General features: G+C 42.4%; 1 protein-coding gene across 5 annotated transcripts in view; it reads right to left on the reverse strand.

Moving 5' to 3' along the window:
* SLC20A2 (solute carrier family 20 member 2) overlaps nt 1-14456 on the reverse strand; it is a 90807-nt gene that overhangs the window by 36882 nt on the left and 39469 nt on the right. For all 5 annotated transcript variants that reach the window (XM_063079876.1, XM_063079875.1, XM_063079878.1 and 2 more), the window contains 3 exons: nt 6166-6718; nt 1920-2060; nt 468-553 (listed from right to left, as the gene is read on the reverse strand). In XM_063079876.1, coding sequence (XP_062935946.1) covers nt 468-553; nt 1920-2060; nt 6166-6454 — 516 coding nt within the window. In that variant the 5' untranslated portion in view covers nt 6455-6718. The remainder of the gene's footprint in view (nt 1-467; nt 554-1919; nt 2061-6165; nt 6719-14456) is intronic.

Consider the following 14456-nt stretch of genomic DNA (forward strand, 5'->3'; position numbering starts at 1 on the left):
CCTTCTTCCTATCCTTTCTTCAAATTAAGTCAGTGTTTCAAGCTTGCTTTTGCCATTAAAAAAAATAGGAAAATACCTTTACATTTGGGTAAGGACATTCTCCAGCTGTTTTTAATGACGATCCATTTCAAAATCTTAACACCTACTCATTCTATTCTGTTTAACATTCAGGAAATAATTATCTTTCTTTTTTGAGGTCTGAGCACAATTCCTGGGAATGATGCCTAATGAAGTAAATCATAGATCCAAGAAATAATATTTGTAATGCTGGTTTCTGGGGGAGTTTCTGGGTAATTTATCTTGGCTCTTTCTGGCTACTTATAACAACATCTGACTCTAACTCCAGGGTATTATGCCTTAACAATATATAAATACAATTATTTCTCTAACCCCTCTCACTATTAGTTTCTATCAAGTAGAACTAAAATTAGTTCTAAAATTTAATTAAAAATAGCGGCCTCACTTACCTTTTTTAAGATGAAAATTCTGATCAGTACAAACAGCATGCCAGACATGAAACCAGACAACAGTGGAGATATAAACCAAGAAGCAACTGAATAATTAAAAAAAAAAATCTAATGAATGTTAAAATTCATATATAATTACGGTCATACTGATAACAATACAATGATAACCAAAGTATATTATATACATTAATAAATATTCCCAGAATTCCTTATATTAATTCAGAACCTAACGAGCCCTCGTGACTCAGCGCATGTGTAGCTACACTCAGACACAGGCACACAGTCACACATACCTGATCGCACTGTCAACACACAGTCAGGGAGCCACTGCCCCGAACTCTGGCCTTGGAGGACAGATTCTCTTGCTTCCCAGTGAGCCTTCCGCCTGCCCTTCTTATCAATACACATGGAGGCTGTCCTGGTTCCAACAGGAAGAGTTATCTAAACGGTGGACCAACTTCCATCTTACTTTCCAACGAGAGCAGCTGCTACTCTCTTTCCTCAAGTCTAACTTCCAGAACGCTGAAACTTTCAGCCTATAGCCAAGTAACTCCCAACTCTGGCTACTCACTGGAACTGTCTGGGGAGTTTTCAAAAATTAGTTATGCTCTGGCTCTACCCCCACAATTCTAATGTAAAAGATTTGGAATGGAGTCTGGGCACTGGTATTTCTAAATCGCTCAGGTAATTCTGAAGTGCAACCACAGTTGAAAACCACTGTTCTAGAAGCCTGGGATGCAAGGCGATCTTCCTGGTGGCCTGGGTCCCAACTTGGCAGTAAGGGACCCAGTGTGATCTAGGGCTCCTATGGTTGCTCTGACTCTGGTTAAAAAAAAAAAAAAAAAAAAAAGAGCAACCCACAGGATGGAGATGGGACAAAAGAGGACATATCATCATGGGTAGGTTGGTTCTTTGAGGACTGAATGGATTTACCTCTTGCTAAAAGCAGACTCCGGAAACAAGTGGTCAGACCTCTCAGAATGTATGCAGGCCTATGTTTTGGTCCCTGAAAGGCATCTGCGGCCTAGAAGGAATGCCAGAATCCTGCTTCCTCCTTGGGGCAGCCTGGACACTCTCCTGGGTGCAGTGAGCTAAACAGCACTGAGCTCACTGTGGCCCCCCACAACCGTGAACTCTGACTCCTGGATTCAAGGCATTTCCCTTACTAGACCTTCAGACTGCTTTTAATCAAATAAATTTCTCTTCTGCCTGGGAAGAACAGACAGATACTGATTCAAAACTGGATGACAACGTAACATTTTAAAAGAGTGGAGTTAAAAAATTGTCTAACACATAGCAGTTCAGTCTCCACTCACAGAAATTTTAAGGGAAAATGCAGGTCTTCTAAACCTTAACATTTGAAAGAAAAACATATTATCAAAGTAACTTTTAATAAAACAATCTAGAAAAGGTAAACTTTCCTTCTCACGGGTAAAAGGAAATGGTAATTACCGATCTTGACAAGCTCCATCCACTGCACACCCTTTGTACCAATTGCAACCAGAGAGAACCCGATTGTGGCGCCAACAATGCAGTGTGTCCCTGAGATGGGAAGTCTCAGGAAGGACGCAATCAGCTGCCAGACAGCGGAACCTACAGATTGAAAGAAAAACGAAATCAGATGCACAGCACAGCATCTCAGACAGAAAGGAAGAAATCCACTGCTGTTCTCCATAACAACATCTCCCTGGCTTTAATTTTCTATGGACTATTTCTTTACAAAGTGCTAAAGTCCCGACAAAAATCACTCAATGGGTTTTAGTCAAAGGAATGTCTTTCTCCCACATGGAAGGGGTGACGGTGGTCCTGTGTTTAAGGACACATCTCCTGATGCCAGCTGTGAGCTGCCTTTGGTGCACGTTGGGGAGGGGCTGATGCTGAACTTGTTCTGCTGTGAAGTTTGGCCAAAACCAAGCAAGAGATTAAAGACTTCAAAGAACACAGAAAGAGAAGAAAGGCGATACACTGGACAAATATTTTGTTGCAGTGGTACCTTGTGTCCACGTAATGGGGAGGGCTGGACACTGGCTGTCATGGCAGTCTCTGTAAGAGCATACCACACCACGCTGCCTTTTGACTTTTGCCTCTCATAGGAGAAGTAACTATGATATTTAGCCCAAAGTTGGCATCTGCTCTCGGACTGTGCCCAGAATGTTGGGCCTTTATTGGCCTGAGCTATTACGCCTTCTGATTCTTTGTTGTTAAGAGGATCCCTTAGTGCTGGTTTTGTGTCCTTTTACCTCAATTTTACCACTCTTTTGTAGAATTAATGTTCTTCTAGGCTACAGTTCACTTCAGATGTTTTCATAAGCTGTTCACATTTTGCAGTGAGTATTAAAAGCATCAGCTGGGAGAGGTCACTTTCTGAAAACAGTTGTTGAAAAGCTCGCACAGAGCTGTACGGGAACAGAGGGCTTGGCTGATAAGCTGGGCACATTATTAATCCCAAATGTTAGCTGGAAACCTGGCTGCTTGGCATCAGCAGCACATCTAAGCTGCCCCCTGGCATTTCTTCCAAAGATCTCTGGGTGACAGAGGGTCACTTATGTCAGGATAGGTCCCCGATTGTGAAGCTACGTGGACAGCAGCCCCAGGGTGCACCAGGCATGCTGACCTCTGAGCTGCAGCTGCTGTGACCTGCACCACCCCCCAGGGCGTGCTGTGAGAAGAGGGGCCAGCCTGGTGCTGCCAAGCTGGGCAGACTCCACAGCAGCACAGGCTTGCCCGGGACACGTCCTTGTGCCACCCTCCTGAGCCCTGCCTGCCTGGGCTCCGCAGGAACCAGCTGTTTAGTTTTTAAAAATAAAGCCAGAGTTTGGGGCATGTTTCAAAGCACAGAACAATAACTAAAAAAATAAACTTTATGATTTATATTCTTACAAAAACTAAAATAATTGAGGATGGTACAAACTCACCCAATTGAATTCAGACCAGGCGATTTTCCTCCCTGAAAGTGCTATCCTTTCACTGGCTGACTTTATAAAATCTGTCCTGCAGCAGGAGCGTGTGTGAGGAAAGGTGGAGAGAGGGGCTACGAGTGAAGGGAAGAAGGGAAGGTGACCAGGGAGGAGTGGGAGCAGCTGGCGGCCGTGGGACTACATAAGCTCAGGAGGAACAGCGGGAAAGGGAAAGCTCTTTCAATGTAAGGTAATGGCATCCTACAAAGAGGAAAGAGACAAAACAGGGGACAGTGGGGAGAGGGCATCTTTGAGGCCGCAGGTCCGGGCAGATGGAAGACCTGGCGGAGCCGGCTCCGGCCTGTGGGGGGTGTGGAGGGCCTTTTGGGGACTGTGCACTTCTCCGGGTGGTCCAGGAAATGGCTTGCTCAAGAAAGTGTGGTATTTGCATGAGAAGGTGCTGAGTTTGGACTCTCAGTAGATTTCTGGAAACACGGGTGGTTTCGTACAAAGTGGACTGACTGCTGCTGTAGGGCTGAGCAAGAGTCTCAAGAGGTAACTCGTCCAGGAAGTTCAGCGGCATTAACCACGTCTTCTACCCAACCCTGACACAACTCTATCGGTAAGCACAGAGGCCCATGGGCTTGGGGAGAAGACTTTAATGAAAAAAGAGAAAATAAAATAGAAGAAAAGGGCAGGGGGATAGAGGGAGAAGAAAAAATGGATGCTGAATTTAGAAGAGGAAGATTGAGAGAGTTCAGGCATTTGAACAGAACTCGCTTTGGTTTTGGCCAGTAATACCACCATCTTAAATTTACATAGCTCCCATTTGCAAAGAACCCAATTTTAAAAATCTAGGTAACTCATACAAATTCCCAACAAAATAGGCTTTGAGAGTCATCTAACCAACGTCCCCTCCCCCACCAAAAGAAACCAAGGCCAACAAAATCAAGTTATTTAAGCAAAACCCCAAATTGCTTTGGTAAACCCAAATTCTAGTTGAGGTAAGTATCCTTCATTCTTTCAGTAAAGAGCCAAAAGTTAGGGGTGGGAAAACTGAAAAACCAGACAAGTTTTACTGTCCATCGGAAAAGTCAGAGACATGAAGCTCAGGCTACAGAACCTCCTGTCACCGAGGTCCTCAGCACAGCCTCACCAGCAAGTCTCTGCCATATGCACCACCGCTCCAACAAAAGGAGAAATCCAGCGAAGATTTAATTTTGTCCATGTTTTTCTTTATTTCTCCCATACTTTCAACACATCTTGCCCACATCATCCTGACAGGAAAAATCTTAACTTCACCTTGATATGGTTAAATCTTAAGTATCTATCATGGCTATCAAGGGTGAATTTTACACATTAGCAGTTATTTTTCTAAGGGAAATTTCAACTGTATCTGACTGCGCTGAGAAACATATATTTAGTGACGGTAAGTAAAATTCAGTAATTACAATAGCTGTTGAAGTCAAGTAATCTTGAACCTTAGGTCTTTACAACACAAAATGTTAAGTGGAGAAAAGGAACTCCTTAGCATACATTACCAGCCTACCATGCTTAGTAATACTGAACACCTTAGCACATCAGTCTGCTTCAACAACTTCTCAGACTAACTGTCTGTAACAAAAAGAGAGCAGACCATCTTAAATATGGTGAATAATATCCACATTCTGGGTGCTTAAGAAATGCTTGTGACAAAATACACAACTAGGGCCCTGTGGAATGGAACTGTGTTCTTGGTATACCAGCCTCTCACCTCCTGCTTCAGGACTCTTCCTACAAAAGGATATGCCCTGTTGAATGCAGAAAGTGATAGAATTCCTCTCTAACCCCCTTCTCCCTAACCAAATTACCAGCATAGATCAGCTGTCCACTGTGACCTCATCTACCCAGAGGCAAACAGAGAAAGAGTCCTGCCAGCTGCACGTAACCATTCCTGCTTGGAATTTTCTGTCCAGCTGAGCAAGGGCAGTGAGGGAGGGGCCCCCACAGTGCGTCAAGTCCACGGTCACCATGACAATGGAGAAATCACACCGTCCAGCCAGTCAATCTGTTAACTACCATGTAACTCATTCACCTCAATACTTCTCTTCATCTAGACAACCAATAAAAGCTCATACTATAAACAGGGGACATAAAAATTTTCTACTGGCTGGAAAATAAAATGAACATACCAATGGAGTGCCCAGAGGTAGGATAAGAAAATCAAAACAAAAGCCAACAAAAGGACTACAAAAAACACAGGAGACCAGAATCTCTTGAAACACAAGCACTTAAGATTCATTTGGTAATTGCTCTAGAACTTAAACTGAGAATACAAAAGTTAAATTAATAAACATTGTTTTTCTAACATCCAAGTTTTCAAAACATTGCATCCTAATTGATGAAAAATCTTAAGAAAAAATATAAATCAACCTTCAAGGAAGATTGCATAAGAAACCTTTATAACACATTCACTTAGACATGCTATTTCTTTAATAACTTTCACACAACCCTAAAACAATAAAGAGCTACTCTACAAATATCTTTTTCTGTACTTTGTGAAAAGTATTCATTTAGCCAATACCTATTTTAACAACCAAGCTTGCGAAAAATTTGAGAAAATAAATGTTTGATATTTAAACACTTTAAAAAATCATAACGAAATTAAAATGCAGAGCAAAAGTAACAGAGTAAATATGAAACATCAAACCAGTTTTTGAAAATACTTAAGTCAAAACCAGATTTATGAGTATGGGAAAAGTACTGTAGGGAAGCAGGCCAGGGACACTGCTCCTGTCAGAGTGAAGAATAAAGCTACTTACCGACCATTGCACTGACTTCCCCAGCCATCAGCCTTTCCACCGTCTTGTTGTACAGGTTCACATCAATGATACCTTTGCGAATGGTCTCCCCTACTTTGGCTCCCAATAACACTGAGCCAGTGGTTTCAAATACTGAAGCCAGAATGCACGCCTGTCTCAAGGTCACCACACCAGAGCCCACGGCAGTGCCAAATGAATTGGCAACGTCATTTGCACCAACAGAAAATGCCAAGACAAAAGCTATGATAAAACCCAAAATAACCATCCACAAGTATCCATCCATGGCCATTTTAGAAAGTGGGCTCCAGGTACTTTTCTTTTGAGGAAATATTTAAAACAAACAATGCTTGAGGTTATAAACTTCGTAAGGCCGAGCGTTCCTGTAAACAGTGAGTTTGCTCTGGAAAGTGCTGGACAATGTTAGAGCCTGAACAAACTGCTAACTGCTGGTTTTCAAAGTACTGTCAGTACAGTTCATGTGGTTGTGTTCAGTCAGCGTTAAAACACATTCCATATTTTTCCTCCCAATCTGGGAAAGCTGTAATGTCTCCTCCTGTAACAGAAAGAAAACAAAAGAAATCAATTACCCTAAGCAACCTGTAACAGTTTGTTCTTTCAGAAATAAATGTTTTAAGCCTGCTAATGGGATCTAACTTTGGCATGTGACAGATCTAACCATAAAGCAATTCATAGAAGATTATAATTAGGTTACCCGCCCCCCCCAACTAAAAAAAAGAAAAGCTGGAGGTTGAAGCATGCTAGTAATTACAGACTGATGATAGTAAGCCCAAGTTATGCTTTTTGTGCAATTTGAAAAACAGATTTGGTCATTATTTTCAGAGAGGAACAATGACCTCAATGAGCAGAAGACAAAGAAATGAGAAATTCAGGTTACATAGCTTTTCAAATACTGTATGGGGAACGTACCTAGGCTCTTGGAAAAGTGACAACCAAATTTGGTATTGTGACTCCACAGGGTGTGGCTAATTAGCTACCTGCACATTTACGCATAAGGAATGTGCACGTTGCTGTGAGTACATCACATGGGTATCTAAAGAAAGTTTACAGGCTCTGGTACAAAGTCACTTATCCAGAGGGTGACAGAGGTGGGACCTGAAGGGCCTCAGAAAAGAACAGAGAAGGCTGGAGAATAAAGCCTGAGTCAGATCATGTCACTATTCCTCTACTTCCCATCTCACTAAGAAAAGCCAGAGCCCTCATCACGGCCAGAAAGACCCTCACGATGTCCTTGTCCCGCCCCCGGCCAGCGCTCCCTTCCTCTGCGCCAACTGGCTGGCTCCTTGCCATTCCTTGAAGACAACAAGCACAGGCTGACCTCGGGCCTTTCGCACCTGGTGATGTCTCTGCCAGGAGAAATCCTCCCAACAGCTGCACAGCTCACTCCTAGCTCTGTTTAGGCTTCTGCTCAAATGTCACCATCAAGCAACGACACCCTGACCTTGTAAAAAAGCAGCCCCTCCCCCATGCCATTACTCCTTCTGGGATGGAGAAGAGATGCCGCAAAATACACTCAGCAAGTAAAAATCTCACGAAAAGCTTTGTAACTATGGTATTCTATTATTACACAGTCAAGGTACAAAATCTGCATATTTCCTTTGAAGAGTATTAGGCATACAGGATGGTGCCTGGTGCGGTATGGCTCTTAATAAATGCTTACTGAACTGAATTGCATAAACACCACATCATATACAATATAATACTGTGATCAATCAACAATATTGAGAAAAAAAAAAGCAGGACACAAAATTTTATATGCATTGTGGTTATGGCAATGTAAAAAATACATATAAAAAGACCAAAAGGTAGTAAACTAAAGTTATCACAGAAGCTGAGTTTGAGTGGTAGTGTTACAGATATTTTTCCTTTCCTCCCAAAACTGTTACATCGTGGCTACATGCTTTTCAGTTGAAAATAATATATAAGAACAAATCGACAAACATAGACTGAGCACCATATAATCACCTTTATGTTATCTTTGCTACCATTTCAGCCCAGAGATTCCCTCTCCTACTTAGATCATCTTAGATAACTTGCTTCCACAATTATGTCTATGTTCTTTAATTTGTCTTTTCTCCTTCAAATTCATACCCTAAGCCAACGAGCCTAGGTCCAATACGCGTCTGCTTGAGAAGAAAGGCTTGCGATCGTCTCCTTTCCTTCCTGTGGTGAAAAGAGGAATGTCTGTTCCTCCTGCATGGAGAAGGCAAAGAGCACAGGACCTGCAGTCAGAAGCTCTGGGTCTAGTGCAGCTGACCACTGGCCACACTCCCTGGGCAAGTCCCCTGAATGACTCAGCTGAAAATGGGGATCATGTATGTAACCAGTTGTTATGTGCAAACTGGAAGTAATTAACGTAAAGGTCCCCACTAAGTGCCAGGAATCAACACATGATGACTATTACAATTCGCAGCAGAGAAAGCCCTGGGGCAATGGTCAGGAAACTGGAGGCCTAATCCTAGCCCTGCTACTAGCTAGCAGTTGACCTTAGACAACTCACACACACTTTCCAAACCCAGTCTCATCATGTATAAAATGGGGATTGTGACAGTATGTATACTTTACCGATTACTGTGAGGATCAAATCTAACTAAGTAAAAGTGCTTTGTAAATTGTGGTTAGCCTAGGCAGACCTGAAGTTATTGGTGTCACTGTAGTCACAGGAAGAATAACACCTTGAAGTTCCAAAATCTTTCCAGCAGGATCTCTGTCCCCCAGTCCTATGCCCAGTTCCCTCCAGCAGTCACGTGGGTACAGTCTCTAGTCTGCTCCTCTTCCCCAAAGCACAAACCCTCGCCTTGTCTTTGCTTAAAGACAGACACACATTGTAAGTGAGAGGTGCAGGGAGGGGAAGAGGTAAAGAAAAGAAACACTTCAAGGTGCCAAGAAAAAAAAAATCACTCAAAATGGTAAAGCCACTTTGGAAGACAGTTTCGCAGGTTCTTATAAAGTGGAGCATACACTCACCACACAACCCAGCAGTCCCATTGAGGCACGTTTGCCCCAGAGAAACGAAGACGTTGGTCCACATGGGAAACTCTCATTCTATGTCTTGAGTGTGCTGGTGGTTACACGACTGCACACATTTGTCAAAGCTCACAGAACTGTACACTTTATTGTATATAAATTACACTTCAATAAAACTGACCAGAAAACAATACTTGTTGTAAAAGGTAATGTTCACTTTTGATATTTTTCCTTACCTACATTGCAAGCATTGTGTACCCCCCTCCCAGTCCCCTAGGATGTTATACACAGTATATAGTTTTAAAAAGAAAGAACAGTTCTCTTATTCAATGAAAAAAGGAACTTTCTACTGAGATACAGTTAAACTGGTCAGTTGAACCATAAGCTCTGGCTCAGGGATGGGTCTTCCCACCATGCCGAATGTGACACATCAAGAAGCAAGAGCAGAGACAGGTCAAGGAGGGGCGGGCTGACCGCACTGCCAGTGTGGAGTTCCACAGGAAGGGACGAGACTCTCCGAGGCTGGGGATGAGAGAACACGGCCTGCTGTGGGCTGGTGGCTACCCTGCCTTCAAGTCAGGGATGTCACGCTTCCACAGGGAAAAGGAAGCAGGGTTTCCAGTGGACACGTCTTCAACATGGCTTCAAGGCTCCAAAATGCTGAAACCCACTCATTAGCATTTGAGTTTAGGGCAAATGTCAACGCTTTAGCTGACAATCACTCCTACAGTGACCACAGATTGAAGATACTTTAAATCTGGACTTGTGGGGACTTCAAACACCAAGAGCTTCAAGGAAGTCCATTAGAGAAAGTCTGAGTACATAAGAACACTGTAATAAAAGTGCCACCTTGGTCTGCAAGTCCAACACCAACTCTAAACTCAGTTCTGTAATGTTATCTTCCATAAGTACAGTTAGACAAAGTTGAAGTGTTCATTTTCTCAGAGGAAGGTTCTTGTGGCCTTGCCGGGCTGGGTCAGAGGTGTGGCAGAGTCCATACTCAGTCTTGGTTAGGGCCTGGGCGTTCTTTGTGAAATTAATCTCAAGAGTTTGAGAAAATGTGCAAGTAATTTGAAATGCTGACATATACTGATGTACAAAGATGTTTATTTAGTGTCATTTATTATGATCATGAAAAAGGAAACCATCTAAATGTCCCCAGATGGGGAATGGCTGTGGGAATACTGGCAACTTGAAAGATGAAATGACCCTGGAGCTCTTCACGACACAGGAACACAGCAAGGCTAAGTGAGAAGCCAGCGTAGGAGGTGAGACGTGCCATGTGACCTCAGCGGGGTGTCAGCACTGGCAGTGAGACTTTAAAGAACTCGCTCTAGGCAAGCAGCAGCCTCTCTGGTGCTCTTCAAAATTTCTTGACATTATCCAAAATTTTCTACCACAGAAATTACCACTTTTATCATTGAAAGCCCTTTCAAAACATGACAAAAGAAAGTACATTTTTAAAAAAAGATAGGAATGTACCATCAAAATATGATTCGTTTTCTTTAATAAACAAAACAAATTTACCATGAATCTATGTCTTCAGCCTGAGCCTCTCAGGCAATTTTTCTTTGGGCTCACTACAAGACACAAAATCCATCTTATATTCCTTTTGTATATCTTTGTCTTTTGCTTTCACGAGTCCCCTTTTGTTCTGGCATCTGAGCACGTGGTAAGGAACCTTCTGTTGCAAGCCGTCTGCAGGGCTCTAGAGGCCCATTCCCAGCCCCACGCGGACCTTCCCTGGGATGCTGCCTTCACGCACGCCTCATGCTTCTCCTGAAGTCTGGCCATCAGGACTGAACTGAATAAAAAATGTCCGCATGGTGCCAAGTGCTCTGCAGGCCTCTTTTTTTACTAAAATGGTATTTGAGGTTAGTGCTTACAAGAAACAACCTACAACTAGTCTTTCATTCCTGTTTTGGGTTACAGAATTAGAGAGTCATAGAACATTAGAGTTTGAAGGGACTTTAGAAGTACTCTAGTCCAATTTCGGTCATTTTAAAGATGTGACTGTCATAAATGAAAGTGGGGTTAAGTAATGAGTCTGGAAATGCATTTTCTAGTTACTATTAGTCCACACCGTGGTAGGAGGTACACAAATGAAAACAAGAAACTAGGTAGAGACACTCCTGTGTGACATTCATCAGGCCTTCTTGATGATATAGTTCCTGTTTTGGGAGTTGAGATTCTTTGTGGTCCTGGCCCAAGTTGGGGATGAGAAGGGAGAGAGGGGTGGGGAACAAAGAAGATGGGACTGCTGAGAATGCTGCAGAGCCTTCATGCCTGGAAAGTTCCAGGATCTGTCAACGCTGTTCTCTACGCAGAGACCACAGGACCAGGAAGAGGCAGCGCAGCCTGGAGAAGCACGGAACTGCCCTGCAGGGAGAACGAATGGAAACCTCTGGCCCTTTCCTGAGCAGGGCAGTCAACGGCCTCCATGAATTCATGGAACACGATCAAACTTAATTTGTTCTCTTTCTGAAGTTTCCACTGTGTATCCCAAGGCCCTGTCTTGCTATGCTCACTCTCCTTCCTGCATTTTTCTCATTCTGACATTTAAATTTCTTTCCAGTGCATAAAGACTTTTTGTTATTTAGATGTTTTCCACACAGCCTTTTGCTCTCTCGGAGGGCATTATATAAATCTATTAAGTAAATATATTTTTAAAGGATAAAGAAAGAAACAGCAAAAATAATTAAAATGAGATAAAGTTAAAGGAGTTAGGGTGATTTTGGCCTGAAGAGGACAAGGCTTGGAAGGTCCAACAGGACTTAGGTGGAAAAAATTTTTTTTAAATTGAAAGGCTGCCTGAGGCAGCGTAAGCGCCTTTTCCTTGGAGATGTTCACATGGAATCGGAATGACTGCATGACGGGTTACTGTGAGACAGTTTTTATTTATTATTTTTGTTCTAAATTTATAATTCAATGAGTCCACGAGACCATTATACAAGGAAATACATACGGGCCACTCTTCACCTAATGTGAGGATGTGGCATGAGGATACTCCTTCACATAAGGAGGACCGAATCTGGACAGGAGAAAAACATCCACCGCTGACGGGTTTTGCACAATGAAATGAGCTCCCGTTGGACACGTGGAGCTACCTGCAGTAGACATTTGAAAAGCAGCGCCGCAGCGCTGGAGCGCTTACCTACAGCTCACCTGGAAGCAAGGGCCGGGACAGCGGAGCCGCATGTGCTCAGCGCCTCTAAGACAGGAAGGCCTCCGACACCCCCTCCTGCCTTCCGTGCGCGCCACAGGCCGACTGCCCCTAGAAATTCCAGGGCTTTTTTTATTCGTAACCAAAACTGGATTAATGTTTTGTGAGCGAATCACTTAGTGTACGAAACTTCTACCAAACGCAGACCTAGGCTCATCTGCCCCACTCTGTGCGCTGAAGAATTGAACTGCTTGGCTAAGTTCCAAGAGCTACATGAGGGAAATACTTTCCTTTCGGCCACAGTCTAAAATGGAGCCATGTATGTAAATAGATATCTTGGTTCTTACATATTTACTTACTAATTTTACTCTGATTATATTAAAGGCTCAAGAAAAATATGGATGGGACTTACAAAACTTTGATTCTTGGTACTACCACATATCCTTTCTATTAATGCAACGTTACTATAAATAGAAGAGTTGATAAGTAAAGACTACTATCCTAACTATTTTCCATGCTCAGCTTACAGCCCCATATTTCTTGTTCTCATTCCAGAGATTCTTAAGCAATAGTTCTTAGGCAGCAAAAAAAGCAAGAGAGAACAAATAATCATTAGATTGATTTAGCCAGCCTCCTGCACTTTGCTATGTGGTAGAGGCTGCTCAGGTCTCTGAAGTGCTTCCTCAGAAGTCTGCTAACCTGAGTCAATTCCACGATCACTTGCCAAATTAGCAGTGTAAAGGGGCTAAACAAGGCAATAAACTCACAAAAGCGTTCATTTCATTGGTAAGTCAGGTGGAAATTTAGCAGTTCTTCACATCTCAACGAGACTACTGAAATTGAAATCTTTTTACTAAATTAAGAAACCATAAGCATTTGCTTGATGCTCCCTTCAAAGAAACATGTAAATAGCAGTCAAAAAACATAAAAGAGATAAGACATTCATAAGATTTCTCTGAAAACCATTTTCTCACCCTGAGAGTACCCCGGCACTTGATCCCCATGCAGGATCGACATCCTCTTTCCTGAGCAAATTACTGACTCCCTTTACCTCAGTTTCCCCTAGAAAATTTGGAGCTAGGGTGGATGCTTTCATGTGATCTTACGATAAGTAGAAAGCAACCGGGTATGAGCTGCTCTTCTGTGATACCTTAAATCAGTTTGAAAAAATGTAATTATACTGTCTTTTATCATTACCTACTTAATTACCTCTACCAGAGGTCATGCGTGTGTGTGTGTGTGTGTGTGTGTGTGTGTGTGTGTGTGTTTATTTAGATTACTGTCTCTTCCTTTCAGCCCAAAGAACTTCCATTAGTATTCTTCGTAAAGCGGGTGTGCTAGCAATGGATTCTCTCAGTTTTTATTTACTTGGAAATACTTCTATCTTGCCTTCACTTTGGAGAGGCATATAGGCATTCACTTTGCTGGATACAGGATTCTTCCAGCACTTTTCCACATCATCTCACTGCCTCAGGCCCGCTGTGTCTGAGCGAGGTCAGCTGTGAATCCTAATGGCTGTTCCACTGTATTTGATAGTCACATCTCTCTTGCTGCTTTCAAGACGTTTTCTTTGCCTTTCAAACTTTTGACTATAATATGTCTGGATGTGGATCTCTTCGTGTTTATCCAAACCGGAGTCTGTTAAGCTTCTTGGATATGTAGACTAGTGTTTTTCATCAAATTTGGAAAGTTAAAATATTCTTGAAATACATAAAACTATCAATATTATTTTAAAATACTTCAATATTTTTTATGCCCCTTTCTCTCTTCTGCTTCTAGCACTTCCTCTGGTGCCATGTCATTCTGTGGCCCAGTTTGTCTTCATGCTTTTTCTTTTGGTTCTTCAGACTGCACAGTCTCTATTGCTCCATTTTCAAGTTGGTTGAATCTTTCTTTTGCCGATTCAGATTCACTGTTGAGCCCCTCTAGTGAGTTTTTCTTTTTGGTTATTGAACTTTTCAACTCCAGAATTTCCTTTTTTCGAAAAAATTTTAATTGGGGTAAAACACACATAAAATAAAATTTACCACCTTGACAATTTTAAATGCACAGCTCAGTGACATTAAGTACATTCACACTGTCATGGCAACAATCGCCACCTTCCACTTCCTGGACTTTTCTCATTTGCAAAACGTAAACCCCA

Source organism: Cynocephalus volans, chromosome 15 (assembly GCF_027409185.1).
Source record: "Cynocephalus volans isolate mCynVol1 chromosome 15, mCynVol1.pri, whole genome shotgun sequence".
Classification (NCBI taxonomy): domain Eukaryota; kingdom Metazoa; phylum Chordata; class Mammalia; order Dermoptera; family Cynocephalidae; genus Cynocephalus; species Cynocephalus volans.